Source organism: Myripristis murdjan, chromosome 13, assembly GCF_902150065.1.
Source record: "Myripristis murdjan chromosome 13, fMyrMur1.1, whole genome shotgun sequence".
Classification (NCBI taxonomy): domain Eukaryota; kingdom Metazoa; phylum Chordata; class Actinopteri; order Holocentriformes; family Holocentridae; genus Myripristis; species Myripristis murdjan.
The window spans coordinates 6,469,040-6,491,359 of record NC_043992.1 but is presented as its reverse complement, the minus strand read 5'-3'; the positions used below and the strand labels follow the sequence as shown (position 1 = coordinate 6,491,359).

At 44.5% G+C, this 22,320-nt stretch overlaps 1 protein-coding gene across 1 annotated transcript in view; it reads left to right on the top strand.

Moving 5' to 3' along the window:
* The window catches only part of exoc3l2b (exocyst complex component 3-like 2b), a 31,198-nt gene that overhangs the window by 3,914 nt on the left and 4,964 nt on the right, over positions 1-22,320 (top strand). The window contains exons 3-12 of the mRNA XM_030067359.1: positions 14,823-15,112; positions 15,875-16,141; positions 16,600-16,718; positions 16,811-16,925; positions 18,157-18,267; positions 18,989-19,089; positions 19,338-19,454; positions 19,720-19,855; positions 21,331-21,453; positions 21,553-21,708. Coding sequence (XP_029923219.1) covers positions 14,823-15,112; positions 15,875-16,141; positions 16,600-16,718; positions 16,811-16,925; positions 18,157-18,267; positions 18,989-19,089; positions 19,338-19,454; positions 19,720-19,855; positions 21,331-21,453; positions 21,553-21,708 — 1,535 coding nt within the window. The remainder of the gene's footprint in view (positions 1-14,822; positions 15,113-15,874; positions 16,142-16,599; positions 16,719-16,810; positions 16,926-18,156; positions 18,268-18,988; positions 19,090-19,337; positions 19,455-19,719; positions 19,856-21,330; positions 21,454-21,552; positions 21,709-22,320) is intronic.

Here is a 22,320-nt window from a genome sequence, read left to right as displayed (position 1 = left end):
GATCGCTGCGGGTTGGACACGCCGGCGCTCTGATGTGGGCTCCGTCTCACAGCACCATCACACTGAACCAGCTGTTTACCCTCTGATGTCCCTCTGATGTCCCACTTCAGCTGCACTGATATCCAACTGATCAGGCTCACTTGTTGATTTCAGCACAGCAACATAAACATTTTCCTGAAAATGACTTTGTTCCTCCAACGTTTCTGCCCCCCTCCACCCTGCGCACACTTTTAAAAATTTACACACCAACATGACAAAGAATGCTTCTTCTAAGATTTCTATACAATAAATAACATATATATATTCTTATCCATGCAGAAATCAGTTAAATTTATAGAAATGCTTGCTAGAAATTGCTAGAATGTGTTGCTGGGACTGAAATCTAATCAGAATCAGAATCAGAAAAACTTTTTTTTTTTTGATCCCCCTGGCTCAGCTGCAGTTGCTCAAATCCTCAACAGAAGAAAATGTATAAGCATAATTGAAATTGCAAGAAATGGAAAAGGAGAATAAGAAATATAAAATTATGTGCATTACAAATTTGTGAAAACAAGTATTTGCATTATGTGCAGTATGTATAAATATGTGCATCAATCCCACAGTAATACTGCAACAGCATATACAGAAATAAGAAAGTAAGAATATTTGAAAAGTATACCTTACTGATACCACCAGGTTGGTCATTTTGTTGTTGCATATGAAGTATAAACTATGTTTTGAAATTTTTGCATGTTTAGCTAGCCAGTCATCTGAATCAGTAGCTTTGAGTTAACACTTAAATCTCAAAATGTGAAGAAGTCGAGTCGCCCCCAAGCCGTGCAGGAAATCACGCTAAAACATTTCTAAAGATGATTCTCTGCAATCCTACTCATCCATCCATCCACACTCTGTTCCTCTCTCTGTGTGTGTGTGTGTGTGTGTGTGTGTGTGTGCAGTGAGGAAGGAATTTGTGGGTTACACAACCCGCATAAAGAGTTTAAATAAGCCTTTTTTTCGTATGTTTGTGCCATTCTTTCCATTTCACCAATACAATGACCTCTGTGTGTGTGTGTGTGTGTGTGTGTGTGTGATAGTTATGTATGGCTTGACTTGAAGTTTCTCAGCGGCTCTCAGCTGCAGTAGAAACAGGCTCTGCTGTGTTTGAGCCGACATGGTTTGGTCACTCAGTCACCAGAATAAAACGTTGCCGGTTTATGTTTCTGCAAAAAAAAAAAAAAAAAAATGTTGAAATGTCAACAACGTTTCTGTCACAACGTGCCAACGTGGTGGAGCCTGCATCAGCGTCACGTTAACTTGTTAGCAACTGTAACTTTTGTTTGCTTCATTAGCCTCAAAACGACTTGGTAAAGGTCAGGAAAAGGTCATGGTTAACCAACCCCAGCTTTTACACACACACACACACACACACACACACACACACACACACACACACACACACACACACAGGAGGAAGTAGAGCTTACAAATGAGGACAGGAGTGAGGACAGACAGACTTAATGTTCAAACTCCCTGTGGGTCTCAGCTTGGCACACACACACACACACACGAACACACACACACACACACACACACACAGAGCAGGAGCAGAACCCTGTGAAGGGTAAATTCCACAGAGCAGGTATCAGGTGTGTGTGTCTGTATGTGTGTGTGTCTGTGTGTGTGTGTGTGTGTGTGTGTGTGTGTGGTATTCATTAATCCAAGCTCAGGTTCCTCCAGTCTTGTGACTCTGCTCTTTCTGTTTGCCTCTTTACAGTCCAGAGGTTGTCAGTTTGAATCCCTCTGGGACATTGCTTTGTTTCCAGTGCAGTGTGACTTGGTTCTGGTGTGAATCTGCTGAAACGAGGCGGGACGAGGCGGGACAGGGCGGAGCAGGAAACTGACACGAGATTCAAGTAGATTAGAGCTGGAAACCAGTGGGATTATCTCATCCCGCAGGCAAGACAGAAGAAAGACAGAATCTGAAGCCTGACTGTGAGATTAAATCAGACTGTTTGACGCTTGACTGCAGCGGTGTGTTCGAGGGACAGCGACTCAGTGGGAAAAACCCGACCCGGAGGTTTTTTTAATTATTGAAGTGTGTGTCTGTGTTGTGTAAGTGCTTCATCATCATCAGCCCTCCGGTGTCAGTCAATGATTATCTGTCCTTTGTCAAGTTTCCAGACCAAAGTCTGCACGGCCATAAAACCGTTACCAGCTAACCAATCAGCCGCTGGCCGCTCACTTCCTGTTAGCGACAGGAGGCATCAGCCAATCACAGCGCACCTGCAGCTCACATGACTCTGACACGCTTTGTCAGGCGATTTACAGTCTGTCCCTAAAGCTGCTGTTCATCCAGACGAAACACGAAAACACATCACTGATTCTTGGGAATTTGGATAAAACAGGTTTTAATTTTGAAAAAAAAAAAAAGTGCGTTAAATTACAAAATCTGAAGGTATATCATTATAGGCCAAGGTCTTGGCTGTTCAGCAATGTACCGGTGCAACCTCCTCATTTTGCATTTTTTTCCTAAAATAGGTTTTTCCAGTTATTAGGCTACTTTGTTTTTGTCAACACCGTCACCATAATGTTTTTTTTTTAATTTGAAAAACATGTTTTTGTATTAAAGAGACTATTACTTTAATAACTCAACAGCACCAAAGAGACATATTGTAAGCATATTCATTTAAAACAAATATAACTGCCTCTGACGGTGGTGACACTAATCTGACGGTGGTGACAGTGGCCTCATTAAAACATACATTTCCAAAATTTATACCACTCAAGTCAATGGCTTCTTGCTTAACAACTTTATTTAACTATTTGGTACAAAAAATAAGAATCCTGAGCTCTGTTATAAGCATTTTTCAGACTTCAGTCATCACCGTCACACAGAAAACCTGACGGTGGTGACGTCTGACGGTGGTGACAAAAACCTGCTCTTTCACATGATAAGCATGAGTTGTTCACATTAGCCAGCTTGTTTTCGCCCTGTTGCTACCTGCATCAAACCTCTTCTTAAAAAGTATACATTTATTCCATAATCTAATTTAATAATTTTTATACAGAAGTGACGGTGTTGACAATTTATGGTTGTGACAGTAGCAGTGTCCAAAAATATGAAGAGATTTAAGAGAAAATAGAAAACTTCCAGGAGCCTGAGCGGTCTTGAAGCATGCAGTAGAGCTGAAGGTTTGAAAAGGGCTCCTCAGGAATGTAATTGACCTTGTAGTTTTTTTATTATTATTTTTTAAATAAATATCTGACGGTGGTGACGAATATCTGGGACACATTTTGAGCAACCACAAAATAATAGTAAATATTGTTCAAAACCCATCATTTGTAGTTTTTAATACATGTTATGATGTACTCTTTCATGTGGTAAAGATGTTATTCAATGAAATTATTACTTTTTGTTGTTTTAATCAAGTTGAAATGATTATCTCCTATCTGAGGACAACTGGTTTTGTAGGGCATGGGCCAACATATAATCATTAAATTAATACAAATTAAAAATAAACCTATAAAAGAACCTTACAAATGTGCAAAGGACCCCCTGATTATGCCCTTGATTCTTTTTATTCATTAAAATGTTGTAAATTTCCAACAGAAATAGTAGTGGGACATGATTTATCCAAATTCTCAAGAATCAGTGACAAGTGATACAGGCGTAAAGGGACAGTTCACCCATTTGTTTTTGTTTTTTTCGTTTTTTTTTTTTTGATAATTCTTTTTATTGCAGAACAGTTCACCCATTTGTCAATTAAAAGCAGAGTGAGTAGGATTTGTCGGTCGCAGCAACAAGTTTTCTTCTCCTTTCCTTTCCTTTTCAATTTTTTTTCCTAGAATGGTGTGATGGTGTTCCTCCCACTGGTGTCTGAGGAAAAAAATACTTTTAGAACAGGGCTTTCCAAACTCTTCCATGTTCAGTGCCTCCACATTGGCCCTCATGAGGCCCTGGACCCCCGACCTGAAGATATTTTGTCCTCGGGACTGAGATATGAAAGGATATTTTGTTTTGTGCTCATAATGGGATTGTCCGGGTGTCATATTTGCCATTAAAACATCACATTAACCCTTTGAAATCTGAGACAATTTAATGGATTTCCTTCAAGAACATCAACGGGGAAAGCCCATGGGCAAATTAGGAAAAAATTAAATAATTTCAAAAAAGTTTACATGTAAAAGTACCAGAAAAATAGCAAACATAAAAACTTACAAAGTAAAATAAAAAGATAACAAAACTAATTTATAATCAGTAAAATGATTTCAGATCAGTGCTGCTGGGTCAGATCTCTTCTTGAGAAAGGCGCCTGGCCTCGCTGTGAAATTCAGTTGTTCCTCATTTTGCCGAGGACCCACTGGAAGACCCTCAAGGACCCCTGGGGGCCCCCGGACCCCCACTTTGACTACCGCTGTTCTAGATAGATGCTGCATTTACTGAAACTTGGCTCTAAAGCGGACTGGAACGCCGCCTGACATTTTTTTTACTGCACAGCTTTCCCACTGCCGGCCACTTCGTCTCCAGCTCAGTTCTTTTCATTTCTACAGTTTGAAAACAGAAAGAAAGAAAAGAAAGAAAGAAAGAAAAAGGAAAGAAAGACAGAGGAGAAGGAAGAGTAAAATGTGAAGAAATGACTCGACTGTGACAAACTCACAACATCTTTGACATGAGGACAAAGAGCGAGAGAGAAAAGAGAGGAAACATGTTTGATCCAGCTGTGCCTGCGGGGGATCAGTGTGTGTGTGTGTGTGTGTGTGTGTGTGTGTGTGCGTGGAGTTGGACAGTCCTCTGCTTATTTGATATTCTGTGGCCAGACGAAAATATTGTTGTGGCCTCGAACACACTGCGAGCAGCGAGGAGAAAGCTGTTTTCTGTTATTTGCGTCGAGGTTCTGCCACCACGACAAAAGCCTCTCTCTCTTCTGGTCTGAGTGGAGGGTTTTTCGGGTCCCGCGAGGATCCGGATCACTGAGATCTGAGCAGGCCTGGGAAACGTCCTGAGACCCTCTACATCTAGGATCAAAACCATCATGGAAAAATCCTCGGTTTCAAAGTAAAAGTCCTGCATTCCTTCATGTTCCTTCAATAAAAGTGCTGCAGTCTCCTCAGTGACGCGTTCAGTCTGAAGACTCAAAGTCTTTCTGAGTCACAGAATTAAACCATTGATGCGTTAAAGGAATATGCCAGTGTTTTGAGCAACATCCCCCAATTCCCTTCCCAGAATCCTTTATATTCATATTTATTTTCTCATTTTAAGAGATTGATCTCTTTCTGTCAAACCTCCTTACCTTAAAGGAACATTCCAACGTTTTGGCCTCCCCAGACTGAGACCAGATGTTGGACACCATCTTCTCCTCCGGATGTCCAGTGGTTCAGTTCCTATGGGTAGCATTTCCTGTTAGCTTAGCATAAAGACTTGAAGTCTATGGGAGTCGTTAGCCTGGCTCTGTCAGAGTGAAACTGAACTGAACTCTTGACCTTGAAGCATGAAGCAGTTTGGTTGGTCCAGGTATTGTTTCTTAGATTGAGTCAACTTCATTTATTTATTATTCAACTTATTTACCAACTTGGTCCAACTTCACTTACAGGGTGGGTCCAATTAATTTTACAGTGGTAAAATGAAACTAGTAAATGATGTTGATCCAATTGAAGTAAATCAAGTTGGCCCAATAGAACTGCTAAGTGCTGGAAGAAAGCCATTTAATCAAGTGGAAATACTTTCCATGATGTAATTATGTTAATTCCAAGAATAACTTTTGAGTCTTAACACGTTTAAAATGTTTACAGTGAACTGAAACTTCAGTTTCAACAAAGTCTACAGTAAAGACTGTGTAAATAAGATGGAGCCAGGCTAACAACTACCATAGACTTCAAGTCTTTATGCTAAGCTAACAGGAAATGCTACCCATAGGAAGTGAACCACTGGACGTACAGAGGAGAAGATGGTGTCCAACATCTGGTCTCAGTCTGGGGACGTCAGGGAAAGGGGATTTTTTTTCCAGAACACTGCAGTTTCTCTTTAGGAGGTTTTTAGGTGGGTAAAAAAAAAAAAAAAAATGAGGATTTTTTTTTTTTTTTGTCCACCTGATGACCGGCTCACAGTGTGAACTGATGAGCGTCCATCCGTCCCGCTGTCACACACACTGTCCTTAATTCCACATGGAGGCTTGGATTTCCACTGAATGTGGCTGAAAGGTCGATCACAGGCCGAGGAGGAAGTGCCGAACTTCCTGCACCTGTGGGCTGAAGGCAGGTGTGGCAGTGGGCGTGGCTTTTCACCAAAAGACTCATGACTCCTGAAGGGGATCACACATCATCACTACACTTTGCACAGGTGTGTCACAGCCACAGAACACCTGATCAGAGAGATGGTCACATCACATGGAACAAAAGTTTAAAACACTGCAGTGAAAAAAGGCATTTGGTTTGATTAGGTTTGGTAATTATGTATTTGCAAACTGATATGGAAATCTATTTTCGTCACAGATTATTGGCTCGATGCTGTGGTCCCAGGACAGGTGTGTTCAGGGACAGCTTTTAGCAGGGGAATGTGGCCCTCTGTGTCGGTCGGTGCTGCTTGTTTCAGGTCAGCTTAGTGTTTCCCGGGCTGACATGTGAGTCTGTGACACCAAAACGTCTGAGAAACATTTGGTCCAAATGCTGATTCCCAGGCTCCTCCACCCCGAGTCCGACTCCACAGAAACACTGAAGGCTGGGATCTTTCTCTTCTCTTTTTTCTTTTCTTTTCTTTTCTTTTTTTTCTTTTTTTTTTTTGGCAAGAAAGTTGTCCAGTATATGTCAGATATTGAATGTCGGCTACCAGCAGCTTCAGTATCAGCCTTCAGAAACCAAAACTTTGTGTTTAGTAATTGGATTTTCTGTGGGAAGAATGAAGAATTTGAGAACTACTGTACACACTGTGCGCGCACACATACACACACACACACACACACACACACACACATGCGAGGATGCCTATACCCACTCCACCCTCCTCACTTTCTGTCTTTTTCTCTCTTTCCTACTCACACATGCAAGAACGCAGTGTACTGTATGTACAGTAAACTCTCTCTCTCCCTCTCTCTCTCTCTCTCTCTCTCTCTCTCACACACACACACACACACACACAGCTTCCTCCCCAGGTGTGTGTGAACCGGCAGACTGTGACTCAGCAGTTTGGTTCCTTCATTCCAGCAGCTTCAGTTTCATGAAAACAGTCGGAGAGTTTTAAACTGCAGACACACACGACTGTAGCTGTCAGCGGCGGCGCTCACGTTTCATATCAGCGACGACTGAAATCTGCAGCGCTCTGTGCAGAAAACAGAAAAAAAAAAAAACAGATTTTACAGTAATGTAAAAAATATTAAAGCACTCCAGTCCTGATTTTAAATTTTAAATATTAAATCCAGATTTTACAGAAGATTTTAAATATTAAATCCAGATTTTACAGAAGATTTTAAAGATTAAATCCAGATTTTACAGCAAATATTTAAAAGAAAAGATTTCGCAGTGAAATATTGAGTCTGTTCTGGTCCAGATGTCAATGGCAGATATCGATGGTACATCCCCGCCAGCTGTTTCACTGATCAATAGATCTGCAGCGAGCGTCAGAAATCGGAGCCGAATTAAACACCTCACATGTCTGACCTGACACCGCCACTAGGAGGCAGACCGGGACTTTTTTTTTGTGTGTGTGATTTACGATAAAACACAGTGTGACCTGAATGCATCATTGGTGTGGCTGTGCTGATGGCAGTGGTGTGTGTGTGTGTGTGTGTGTGTGTGTGTTTGGGGGTGAAGTCTATACGTCCAGCTGGAACAGATTTCCTCTGCAGGCTGAAGCCGAACAATGAGAGCTGTGTCTGGCGTGTGTGTGTGCGTGTGTGTGTGTGTGTGTGTGTATGTGTGTATGTGGTGGGAGGCGAGGGGGCAGGTGAGGTGTTATGGTAGTAGGTGTGTGAATGGACGTGTGTGTGTGTGTGTGTGTGTGTGTTTTACAAGCTCCCATGTCGTCTTGTTTAAAGATGCTTGAGGTACTAACCCTATCACCTTACACTGGACACACCCTGGCTGTGTGTGTGTGTGTGTGTGTGTGTGTGTGTGTGTTTACTCTCCCCAGTGGTCTTGTTAAATTAAAGCCACCTCCTTCTCTCTCTGGATTCTGAAGTTAATGATCTGAACATGGAAGGTGGAAGCGTGTGTGTGTGTGTGTGTGTGTGTGTGTGTAATATAATATATAATGTGTCCTGCACATTATAATTATCATTTTTGCACTTTTGCGTCCCCAAACGGCGGCGAGAGACAGTGACAGTGCGTCCCGGGATGGAGGCGGTGCGTTCAGGTGTGTCTGGACAAACCGACGTTGTGTTTTATCTCACTGCTGGTTCACCTCGCCTGCAGGCAGCACAGGTGTGAGGCTGATGAGGAGACTGTGGGCAGGTGAGGAGCCCAGGACAGGAGTAACGTGTTGGATAACAGAGTCGACGGTCACAGATCCCACCCAAACTGTGTCGCTCCTGCCCGCTATCCCAAAATGCTGAGAACATCAACATTTTTTTTTTTTTTTTACATATTTTCCAGTTACATATTTTGTTGCAGATTGGATTATTCTGGAGTATACACTATATTGCCAAAAGTATTCGCTCATCTATCCAAATCATTGAATTCAGGTGTTCCAATCACTTCCATGGCCACAGGTGTATAAAATCAAGCACCTAGGCATGCAGACTACTTCTACAAACATTTGTGAAAGAATGGGCCGCTCTCAGGAGCTCAGTGAATTCCAGCATGGTGCTGTAATAGTAATGTAATAGGATGCCACCTGTGCAGTAAGTCCAGTTGTGAAACTTCCTCGCTACTAAATATTCCACAATCAACTGTTAGTGGTACTATAACAATGTAGAAGCGATTGGGAACGACAGCAACTCAGCCACGGAGTGGTAGGCCACATAAAATCACAGAGCGGGGTCAGCGGATGCTGAGACGCATAGTGTGCAGAGGTCGCCAACTTTCTGCAGAGTCAATAGCTTGAGACCTTTAAACTTCATGTGTTCTTCAGATTAGCTCAAGAGCAGTGCGTAGAGAGCTTCATGGAATGGGTTTCCATGGCCGAGCAGCTGCATCCAAGCCTTACATCACCAAGCACAATGCAAAGCATCGGATGCAGCGGTGTAAAGCACGCCGCCACTGGCCTCTAGAGCAGTGGACACGTGTTCTCTGCAGTGACGAGTCACGCTTTTACGTCTGGCAATCTGATGGATGAGTCTGGGTTTGGTGGTTGCCAAGAGAACGGTACTTGTCTGACTGCATTGTGCCAAGTGTAAAGTTTGGTGGAGGGGGGATTATGGTGTGGGGTTGTTTTTCGGACGTTGGGCTCGGCCCCTTAGTTCCAGTGAAAGGAACTCTTAATGCTTCAGCATACAAAGACATTTTGGACAATTTCATGCTCCCAACTTTGTGGGAACAGTTTGGAGCGGGCCCCTTCCTGTTCCAACATGACTGCGCACCAGTGCACAAAGCAAGGTCCATAAAGACATGGATAAGCGAGTTTGGTATGGAAGAACTTGACTGGCCTGCACAGAGTCCTGACCTCAACCCGAGAGAACACCTTTGGGATGAATTAGAGCGGAGACTGCGAGCCAGGCCTTCTTGTCCAACATCAGTGTTTGACCTCACAAATGCACTTCTGGAAGAATGGTCAAAAATTCCTATAAACACACTCCTAAACCTTGTGGAAAGCCTTCCTAGAAGAGTTGAAGCTGTTATAGCTGCAAAGGATGGGCCCACATCATATTAAATCCTATGGTTTAAGAATGGGATGTCACTCATGTTCATGTGTGCGAAGGCAGCCGAGCGAATACTTTTGGCAATATAGTGTATGTCAACTGATGTGAGTTAAAATCTGATTTTGGGGCCAAAGTAATAATTATTACAGAGGGCTCTAAAGCAGAGGGACGCTTTTTGCAGATTACAAATGTCATGTTCTCGCTCCTCAGTGTCCAAAACAACTAAAACTGATGTGTGTAAAATGTTGGTATTTCCTCCATGACTCCAGGGCAATGAAATCACATGATCATGTTCATGTTGACCCACTTGTCCTCACTGAATTAGGAAGAGTCATGAAATATGGAGCAAAAAAAAATGTTAATCAGGTGTTGAGAGACGTTAAACACTGAAGGGGGTTGAAATGGGGTTGAGGTTGAACCCCAGAGATAGCAAGATGGTGAAGATGGAGAGGTGCCAAGCAGCCTGGAGCAGCAGCACAATAAAAGGCTGCTGAAGGTGGCTCATGAAGTGGTGAGCTGGTGAAGTGGTGAAGTGGTGAGCCGGTGAATCTGTGAGGTCCAGGTGGGGGCGGGGAGGTGGAGGGACGTGTGAACAGCAGCAGACAGAACTGAAGTCACTGAGAAAAAACACAATTAAAAAAACAGCATAAAGATGATTGGCTGACAGTGGAGGCGTGTCGCCGTGCTATTGGACGGCCAGCAGCAGGTCATGTGACCGGTCGACCTGGGCTCAACTGACCATCCCAGCCAGGGAAAGTCATGAATGAGCAGGAGCCCAAAGTGAGAGACGTGACAGTGTTGGTGACTGAGGCTCCTCAGCAGCATCCGGCTGCAGCAGCTCGGTGTGGCTGGAGCCCCCTGCTGGTGACACCGGGCACGGCACAGAGGCACGCTGCAGCACTTTAATCCTGATTAAACAAACGCACGGATTCAAAAGTTTGTTTGACTTCTCTGGTCTGAGGTCAGATCTGTTTCTCCTCGCTGCTTGTGATGTTTGTGAATGTTTGTTTGTGAACTGAAGCTGATGCATAAAAATATAGAAATATTATATTGACCATACTGAAGAGACTTGGGGATCTCACAGCGACTACAGACGGGAAAATTGTAGCAATGCTTCTCCAGATAATCCATAAGGGGTGAATTATGAGGAATACTGTGTGTGTGTGTGTGTGTGTGTGTGTGTGTGTGTGACAGAGAGAGAAGGGACTTTAAAACCCTGATGTTTCTTCCTGCATTGTTCTGTTTATAGAGATGGGTCTTCCTCTGGGCTCACAACGGTGTGTGTGTGAAAGTGTGTGTAACTGTGTAAGTGTTAGTGTGTGAGTGTGTAAGTGTGTGTGTGATGAGCTGGTGTAGGGTCGTCCTCTCTCTCTCTCCCTCTCTTGCCCTCCACTGTAGCATCAGTTGGTACAGGATGGACATCACTTCCTGTCCCACTGTGTGTGTGTGTGTGTGTGTGTGTGTGTGTGTGTGGTGACATATTATCTCTATGGAGCTGCTGATATGAGTCATGCATTTGTTAATCAGTCAGGAGTCAATATGTTGCATTAAAGTGCCAGTAAAATGTGGGAAAACAGACTGAGAGACTTATTCTGCCACGCCCTTTGATGTAAGCCAGGTGAAAGCCTGCAGTGTGATCTAATTTATTTATTTTTCTTTTTATTATGACGGGACTGTGCACATTAATGAACATGAGATAACATATACAGATAAATCTATATAGAAAAACATGTAAATATGCCGGAGTTAGTTTAAAGCTAATTTCCATCCGTAGTCCCCAACAATAAAAAACAGAGCATTCAGTCATCACATGCAACCATCACTTAAAATACCACACATTACGGTGTTCTCTTAACAAACAACACAGACAAAATTCTAATACTGATACTAATATAGTAGGATGGTGATGGAATGAACGCCGTCCCCATCCTAGGAAACAAAAAAATTGGCATTATAGGCAGAATGAGTAGGATTTGTCAGCTGTGGTTTGGAAACACAGCATTCAAAGTTGGCCCTTCCTCCCTGGGTAAGCAACTGTTGGCAGCCAGTTTTCTTTCCCTAGGATGATGATGGAATGAACAGCGTCATCATTCTATAGAAAAATGTTGTCCCACTGGCGCCTCCCTGTCGAACAGCTCCCAGTCCAGTGTGGCGTCACTCTTCATCCTCCTCCTCTTCCTCAGCGCTCACCAGCAGATGAAAGCTCAACCCCACATTCACTCTCGCGGTGAACAAGATTTTTTTTTTTTTTTTTTTGGAAAATCACTCTCTTTTTGCCTTTAAGTTGATCACAGTTGATCATTTGACAACTTGACAGTAATGTAAATATAATAAAACTATCAATAATTATCAATAATTTTGTCCCAATATAATGATTTTTTTTCCAAAATAGCAAATCGTCCTGGCCCAATCAGTATCTCGTCCAGGTACAGATAGATGTCTGACCTTGTTTGAAGAAAAACACGATTTGAGCACTGAAGATGAGGCTGAGGGTTTCTGGAGAACACAGATCTAGAGGTCGGAAGAGAAAACCTCACTCTGCTGACGTGGCGGTGGATCTGGGCTCAGAGGTTTTAGGTGTTTTCCACCAAGGGAGGGTTACAGGAGCAGCTCCGCCCTGTTTCATATTCAAATGCACACATCACTGTGCAGGCCGCAGGTCCGTGCAGCTTAAAAAGCAGAGCTTCTCCTGCGTGGCGTTTCTGGTGCAGTTTTGTAGTTTCAGGTTGTCATTCTATTCTGTTATTCCAAGCTGGACACCAACCACCCGGCCAAAAATGAAAACCACACCAGGAAAAAAAAGGAGTGGAAGAAACACCTCCAGGCGTCACAGCAGAGGAGTTTTGCCATTTTACAGGTGCAGCAGAACAATAAAGCCCTGGGGGGGAAAATAAGTCGAACAATAAAACTGCAGATTATTGCTCTTAATTGTTTTTTCCGTGGTGGCCACGCCTCGCTCCTCTTTCCTGGATTCCCGGCACTGTTCCTGCTGACGGCCACAAATCATCCCGGCTCAGAGTCTTCCTCTGTGTCGCTGTCACGTCCTTCTTCCATTGTGCTGCCTCGCCACTCTGCTCCCTGGTGCTCAGTTAAAGTCTCGCTCAGCCCCTCAAACTCGCAGAAACTCTCCGTCCGTCCGTCCATCCGTCCATCTGCCACACAGTGACTCACTCTGCACTTCAGAGAAACAGCAAATCGCTACAGTGAAGTCCAGCACCAAGAGGTTACCGCAGGTTAAACCCTGACTTCTCACCTGCGTCTTTTTGTAGCCACACTGACTTCTGGGAAATGTAGTCCTTTACCCACAGAGCACAGGTCTGTGCTGCAGGAGATTGCTGAGGTTGTTCTTCACTTTATATAATAAATAAAAGGTGAATCATCAACTGCCCTGATTGAACAGAAAAATTAATGATATAATATAATATAATATAATATAATATAATATAATATAATAAATTGGTTGCTTAATTAATTATATTTAAATTAAGTAAATATAAATGACATAATACAATTAATAAAATTTTCATGTACCATGTTTTGCTCTGATTGGTTAACAAAATGAATTTGATTCCGCCGTGTCCTTTAGTTGTTTAATTTCAAAATACTGTAAGGCGATAATGATAAATAGATCCGCCCATAATAACAGCACACATGTAATAAATACAGAACTTGGCGACAGGGATGAGAAACGAATGAATCAAATCAAATCGATTACAGAAGGCTGTGTGTGGTTTAGAGGTTTATTGATACGGTTATTAACATTTAAAGCTCAGGCCTCCTGCAGAGCGTCTCCGTCTCCCAGAGGAGAGGAGACACCCCATCACTGTCGCCATGAGAACCTCCAGCTCCGTCCCCCCGCCTCCTGAGGATGACTTTGAAGTTCAAATCAAACGAACCCTCCTCCATGTGTGTCCGTCAGCAGGGACAAACATCTTCCTCTGATCCAAGTGTGTGTGTGTGTGTGTGTGTGTGTGTGAATGAATGCTAATCAGTATGAATAAAAGGGATTTCAGCGCAGAACATTTGCTATTCAAACAGGATTTTTCTGAATCTACCAGAGTTGAAAAGAGATTTTTTTCAGTCCTGAAGGAACAAAATCCCTTTGATACTGAAACAGCAGTGAAGTCAACAGATTGATGAAAATCCTGCGCAGGGAACTGATGACAACTGATGTGGTTTCACTGTCACCAAACACAAAACACACAGCAGAAAAAAACAGTGCATACATTACATTACCTACATTATGGAGGCTGATTATGAAAACTATATGATGTCACGCAACCTGGAGCAAGACAACTCTGGTTACTATTTAAAACACACACACACACACACACACACACACACACACTTTTTCAACCAGCCTTTTGCTTTTGAAAAAAACAAGTCCAAACTCTTTAAAGTTCCATGATGTATTTCTTATTATTATAATTAATATCATTTTCAGCCCATTTTTTCCACTAGGTATGCACACATGACCAAATGTGCAACTGCAGTAACAAACACTGAAGGTGAAAAATAAACGTCTAAAACAGGATGAAACCTCCGATGTCCGATGGCATGTGGGTCACAGACACAGTGCACTGCAGGCTGGTGTCCATGACAACGATGACATTGATGATGGCGTCTTTTCTGTCGGCCTCAGTCTCTAGAAGAACCGATGACCTACAGAACCGATGACATGCCAAAAACTCAAGGCGTTCATCATGTTTACACTCGCTGTCGGTTTAGCTCAGGCACCGGTAGAGGTCGGCACAGGTTACCGTGGTTACTCATCTTCAGCTGGCCAGGGGTTTACAGGAAGTGACGCAGGTAAAGATGACAGTTGCTACATCTGCAAAGCTACAAACTGTTGATCCACAGTGACGCAGAGAGTTTGTAGGCCAGAGGTTTCAGACTCATGTCTGAAGAGGAGAAGAGGATTATGGGAGCTGGTGTGTGAACAGATGTGATCAGTAGGAACTTATGTGACTCTCTCTCTCTCTCTCGCTCTCTCTCTCTCACTCTGTCTCTCTCTCTCTCACACTCTCTCTCTCTCTCTCTCTGTCTCTCTCTCAGTCCTGGAGATCCTGCAGCTCGTCACCAAGCGTGATCTCTTCCTGGCCGACACTCACATCCTGGAACTTGAGCAGGAGTGCAATGAGGTCACCACCACGACCTCAGCCGTGACTTCGGCGGACAAGGCGGCGCCGGAGGACGCCATGAGCCCGGGCAACAAAGACAGCGGGCGGCGGAAGGCGAAGGACGTGGAGCTGCTGTACGAAGCTCTGCAGAAGGAGCTGTGGGCCGTGGTGAGAGAGTCGCTCCGCTCGCCCACGGCGGGACCCAACCTCGGCCTGGTGGTGCAGGTGAGGAAGAGCCGCAGGTAACCATGGTAACGGGCCCCCATCTTCCGTCCTGCATTCAAGATGCAGTGGTAACCATGGTGACAGTCACATACCCAGCATTAGAACTACAGTCTTCCATCCAACATCTGTGCTGTATTAGTACTATAGAGGTAACCATGGTAACAGTCACTTATTCTGCATCAGACTATAGTAGTAACCATGGTAACAGTTCATTATCCTGCATCAGAGCTACTATAGTAACCATGGTAACAGTCCCTCATCCTGCATCAGAGCTACAGTAGTAACCATGGTAACAGTCCCTCATCCTGCATCAGAGCTACTGTAGTTACCATGGTAACAGTCCCTCATCCTGCGTCAGAGCTACTGTAGTAACCATGGTAACAGTCCCTCATCCTGCATCAGAGCTACTATAGTAACCATGGTAACAGTCCCTCATCCTGCATCAGAGCTACAGTAGTAACCATGGTAACAGTCCCTCATCCTGCATCAGAGCTACAATAGTAACCATGGTAACAGTCCCTCATCCTGCATCAGAGCTACTATAGTAACCATGGTAACAGTCCCTCATCCTGCATCAGAGCTACAGTAGTAACCATGGTAACAGTCCCTCATCCTGCATCAGAGCTACAGTAGTAACCATGGTAACAGTCCCTCATACTGCGTCAGAGCTGCTGTAGTAACCATGGTAACAGTCCCTCATCCTGCATCTCTCTCTCTCTCTCCCTCTCTCTCTCTCTCTCTCTCTCTCTCTCCCCCTCTTAGGTGCTGCAGCAGGAGGAGCAGGCTGACAGTGATTGGGCGATCAGCGTGAACGCGGCGCCCGGCGGCCCGCGGCCTCGCCAGCTGAAGCAGCGATGGAGGGAGGCGGTGCAGGAGGCGGCCGATGCCTCGCTGCCGCAGAGCGCCGAGCTGCAGCCGGGCGAGCTGGACGGCTACCTGGACCGCCTGCGTGCCCAGGTGGTGGACGACCTGAACGCCGCCAAGAGAAACGTGGTGCCCATTTACCCAGAGGAGTACCAGCCCTTCCAGGTCCGAGTCAAATCCACCTCAAGCACTCAGGGTGACAGATAGAAAGCAAGAAAGAAATACAAAGAAATCATCATTTTTACGTCAACACCCAGCAGTGTTTGAGTGCTGAGCCTCCAGCTGGACTCAGCTCTGATTCCTCCAAACTGTTCAGAGTGTAAAAGTCAAACTGATCTTGTTCTGGTTGGATCAGCTGAAATCACTCTGAAACATGAGAGGAACAGGACCTGCCGCTGTGTCGTCTTATGCCACGTTCACTTGCACTCAGACAGACGAGTTTCAGTCCTGTAAATTTAGGACCAGTGACAACATTTAAATATTTTTTTCTATTAGATTGCACAAACTGGGGTTACAAGGCCTGTCGTTATGGTGGCAGCTGCCACTGTGGTAGATCCATGATCCATGATCCTTGATCCTACTGATTCTGCCCTTAACCTTGACCTTTGACCCCCCACCCCCAGGTTTACGTGCAGAGTTACCACCAGGCAGTTGCCAGTCGTCTGGCGGCCATCACCGACAGCCAGCTGGAGATCACCGACATCTACTCTCTGCTGGACTGGCTGCACAACATATACAACAGGTCACACACACACACACACACAGTGCGAAGACATCAGTTGTATCCATTCCATTAATTGATATAAGTGTATTAATGGTGTATTGTTTCCACAGAGACGTGTTGGGAACGGTGTGTATTACGACTCCATTCAACCGCTCCCACTTAGGTCCTCTGCTGCCGTCAGAGACTGTGGACAGACTGGAGCTGGACTGCCTCAACTCCGTCAGGGTGAGTCTCACACACACACACACACACTCTCTCTCTCTCTCTCTCTCTCTCTCTCTCTCTCTCTCACACACACACACACACACACACACACACACACACACATTTAGCAGCTATATTCAGCTGTTTTTTGCGGGAGCTTCCTGTCCGTTCCAGGCCTGAGCCAATCAGATGGCAGCGCCTCAGGGTCAGCGGCAGGGACTTCCTGTCTGTGATGATGTTATGTAACCGAGCTCAGATACGGGCGCTGGAAATAACTGCAGGGTCCCTCTGGAGGCATCAGCACACAGTCCAGCTCTCCAGCTGCCGTTTTTAAAAAATTTTATGTTATCACCTGTTGTCACTGATTCTTTTAATTCACATTATTTCCTTTTTTCTTTTTGTGATGTTTTAAAAAAAAAAAGTAGCAAAAAGTGAAAGTTCAAATGCACCTCGTGCAGACAACAAGCTGCAGCCCAAGTCTGAAACCTGCTTCCTGTTTGAAATGGATGGTAAATACAGTGAAACAAAGTAAAACGGGTGAAAGGGGTAATTTTCTGAAAAAAAAATTAAATTATAAATTAGCAAGAAATTGGAAGATGAAACGGCGAGGGCGGGGTCAACAGGTAAGAATCAGCCAATGAGCTGTGAGCTCCTGCTCGTCTGCAGGAAGTGACACAGCAGCGGGCTGTTCACTAGTGACCAATGAACAGAAACCAATAATTAAAGCAACATTCCTGTTGAGACATGGTGATGCTGCGTTCAGGGCACATCGGATTTACTATAAATATGAGCTGCCAACTCAGTATTCAGCTCAGCCTGGTGGTGCCAGTTTGTGTTGGTGGGAATTTGGCACCACAAGATGCAGAAGTGCATTAATACCAGCAGTAAAAACTGCAGCAAATCCACTGATATCAGCAGAGAAAATCAGAATGAGCAGTTACATTCACACTAACACGTATATCTGACTCAGGGAAAGTCTCTAACAACCAATACAGCTGACAGGATTCTGCAAAGACACTGAAAACACAGATTTTGTAGTGTTAGTGCTGTTTGCTGTAAAACATGAAGTCAGATGTTTCATCACTGAGCTCATGAGTGTGGAAGCACAAAAAACTGAGAAGGTGCATCCAACTACAATCATGAGGCTGCATGCCTTCAGTCCGGCTGTTTTTGTCCAGTGTGACCTGAATGCACCACGACAGGTAGAGCAGCAGCAGTGTGTGTGAGGTGCATTTGATTTGTCGCCTTGCAGGCCAAAGTGACGACGGAGCTGAGTCAGGTTCTGGACGAGGAGGAGAAGAGGTGGATGGAGACTCTGCACATCGAGGAGTATCAGATCACACTGGCCAAGACTGTCATCCAGGTACACACACACACACACACACACACACACACACACACACACACACACACACACACACATGTGCATACATACACACATATATACATATATATACACACACAAGTAAAACACACATGTACAGGTGCATCTCAAAATTATAATATCATGGAAAAGTTCATTTTTTCCGTAATTTAATTCAAAAAGTGACACACCTGTAAACAAGTGTACACAAACTATCTCTCTCTCTCTCTCTCTCTCTCTCTCTCTCTCTCTCTCTCTCTCTCTCTCTCTCTCTCTCACACACACACACACACACACACACAGCACTGTATAAAACTGTGTTTGTCACATCTAAAAAAGCTTCAATCAGCCTGAATCATTACATAAAGGTGCATTCCACTGCGTTTTCCACAGTCATTGTTTTCCAAGCATGCTGCTGTGTGTGGGTGTGTGTGTGTGTGTGTGTGTGTGTGTGTGTGTGTGTGTGTGTGTGTGTGTGTGTGTGTGTGTGTGTGTGTACACTGAAGAGGAAACATTCCTACAGCTAGAGTCAACATCAAGTGCTTCCTTAATGTTCACACACACACACACACACACACACACACACACACACACACACACCGAGCTTCCTCATCCGCTGCCGTAAGAACCAGCTGCTGCCCTCCAGTGGTCAGTTCTTCTTTATTTACTGAGTGTGTGTGTGTGTGTGTGTGTGTGTGTGTGTGTGTGTGTGTCTGTGTAGAGGCTGCAGGTGGACCTGGAGCGCTCGGCAACCATCAGCAGCAGTTTGGGCTCCAGAGTGGCTCAGTGCAGCCTCAACGGCCTGGCTGACTTCCTGTACAGGTACACACACACACACACACACACACACACACACACACATTCACATATTTACATATTTTTACATATTTAAAAATATAATAATATTTTACATATTTAAAAATATGTAAAAATGTATACCTGCTTTTGAAACACACATTTTTTTGTTGTGTATATGTGTGTGTGAGTTTGAGTACAATTTTGAGTAGAATTATTTTCTTCTTGTTCTTCTGTGTGTGTGTGTGTGTGTGTGTGTGTGTGTGTGTGTGCAGTTTCCAGCGTAAGGTGGAGATGTTTCATGAGGGCATGCAGAGCGGCATGTTCGGAGACAACGAGGACGGATACGTGTCCAAAACCATTGCTCTGGTCAACTGCTGCCCGCCGTTCAGGTACACACACACACACAGACACACACACACACACACACACACACACACACACACACACACACACTTCATGGTCTTTTGTTCCCTTCACTGCTCTTCATACGGCCTTTATTTGCTCATGTCAGTCTTTCAGCGCTCTCTGACACTTCAGGGTTTAATCAGTAACACATTATAGTCAAATATTTAATTTTCCAAGAAATAATCGAGAAATAATACGTGTGTGTGTGTGTGTGTGTGTGTGTATGTGTGTGCGTGTGTGTGTGTGCAGGGGCTTCGTGCAGCGCTGTGCTCAGTGCGACCCGGCCATCAGCGAGGACTCTCTGCATCGTGCCGGCAGAGCTCTGGACCACATCGTCAACCTGGGGGTCCGAGTGCTGAGCGACCGGCTGTACCAGCACATCAGGGTACACACACACACACACACACACACACACACACCCTCAGGTGTCAGTGTGTCTCTCCATGCTGCCAGTCTTCCAGCTCTGTGTGCTCAGGCCTCACCCGTGTTTTCTCTGTATAAATAAAGTTTATTCAGTTCAGTTTAATTTTTAAGTTTTATTAATCCTGGGAAACTTTTCACGTGGTTTCCCAGCACGTTGGTATTCCTGTGTTTCCTCAAATAATGTCCGGGGTTCTTTATTAACCTCGACTGCAGAGGGTACCAGGCCTTTATTGGAGGCAATTCCCTCTGATTGAAAAGTATATTTGCCTCCTTTTTGTCCCTGATCTGCTCCCATTTGGCCTGTTGAAGCTTTGGTGCTGCATTATTCTGTTAATACAAGATCACCACTTCCTGTATCTGTTTCACATTAAAAAATTAAAATTTAAAAAAAAAATAAAAAACTTAATAAAGCTTGACGACTTCATTTCATTGCAAGGGACAACCATAAATAACATAATTATAAGTATGTCTTAAATTAAAGGCGAGTATTATACCATTCATTTCCACCAGTTGACTTTTCCTCGAGTTCCCAGGCGTCCTGGAAAACCTGGAAAACCTGGAAATCCTGAAAATGTATGAACTAGTTTTCCAGTCATGGAAAGCACCTGGGAAATTCAAAAACTATAACATGCCTTGGAAATAGTCACAAGATCCTGGTACACTGTACAGTTTGGCGGAGGTAGTTTTCACGACTACCTGCGTCCTGGACCCGACAGCTCCAACCTCCAGCGGGACATTTCACACACACACTTCCCCCTGCAGTCACACACACATGCAGCTCCTCACTCGCAGCGGGTGAGTTCCCCACAGCTTCAACCCGGCCCGTGTCACTCCCAGACACTATAGAAACACGGGGGTCCCGGGGTGGACACGGTCAGAACTCCTTCCATCTGTGCCGACGTCAGATATTCTGATTCACGAACACACTCCCCAGGCTGCCTTGCTCATGAGCCCACAGTTTGTTACAGTTTTTTTTTTGAGGGCTCTGTGTGTGTGTGTGTGTGTGTGTAAGCTGGTGTTGTTGTTAGCGGGGAAGAGGAAGTGGCAGGCAGAGAGCGGAGGGGCTTCCTGCCTGCGGTCCCGTCAGGCCTCGGCGGACCCGTCACACTAACAATAAAAGTTCCAGTTGTGGGACGGCGGCCTGTAAACAACACGACCCGCCGCCACTCAGGACTCAGCGGGTCTGTGGTGCGTTCATGTGCTGCTGGGAAAGTCCAGCCTCAGGCCGATCCGCCGCTAGGATCAAGAAACTGACACAGTATAAAAAAAAAAATCTGGAAACAAGTGGGATTATCTCATCCCACTGACAGATTATTGATTGTTTGGAGAAAAACAAGATTTGAACACTGAAGATGAGACTGGAATGTCTTTGATTTGACTAGATTTGAGGTAAAAACTCTCTCTCTCTTTCTCTCTCTCTCTCTCTCTCTCTCTCAGCCGTTCTTCGAAAAGCTGGTGAAGAGGAAGTGGCTGAGCAACACGGAGCCGTATGAGCAGATTGAGGCTCTGATCAAAGAATATTTCAAGAAATATCGCAGGATGGACAGTCCACCCTACCAGGTACACACACACACACACACACACACACACACACACACACACACACACGCAGCACTCCGTAGTGACCCTGACACCTGTCTGTGTGTGTGTGTGTCCCAGCTGCTGGTGGCCGAGGTTCACCGCCGCGTGCTGATGGAGTATCTTCGCTCGGTGATGCGAGGCAGAATCATCTGCACCTCGCTGAAGATGAGGAAGAGGATGGCGGGACGGCTGAGGGACGAAGGCAAACAGATCAAAGTCCTGTTCAAGGACCTGGTCAGTGTGTGTGTGTGTGTGTGTGTGTGAGAGAGAGAGAGATTCATATAGGATCAAATCATCATTATTTTACTGATCCAGAAGCCAACAGATTAGCCTGAGATTATTATTGTGGTCCCTCAGTCTTTGTGCTAAGACATGAGGCTGGATACAATTAAAGGCTGAAGAGAAATCAATAAAAAGTAGCTTTACAAGGTCTTAGTGTCCTCTAAATGTGACAGATCAGCCTGAACCACAGTCAGTAGCTCCTCTTTAACTATCTTTTCAAATGATTTCATAACCAGGGAAGTCAGAGCCACTGCTCTGTAACCATTTAGACATCTCGGTGCATTCATTTTACACGGCTGTATCAATTAAAAACAAGGTCAAATTAGCACTGCTACAAAGTAAAAGTGTAGGAATCAACAGTGAGATAAATAAATTAAACAATAAGAATAAGAATAAGAAAAGTTCAGAGGAAAAAAGTTATCTCACGGCGCTTTACAGAGAGCCCGTCCAATGCCATGAACCAAAAATCTCCCGCAAGAGCAGCACAGGAACAAACCCTTTTAACTGTTTTTACTTTATAATCTCATCATTTTCAAGTTTTCTTTTCCCCTAAATTTACCATGT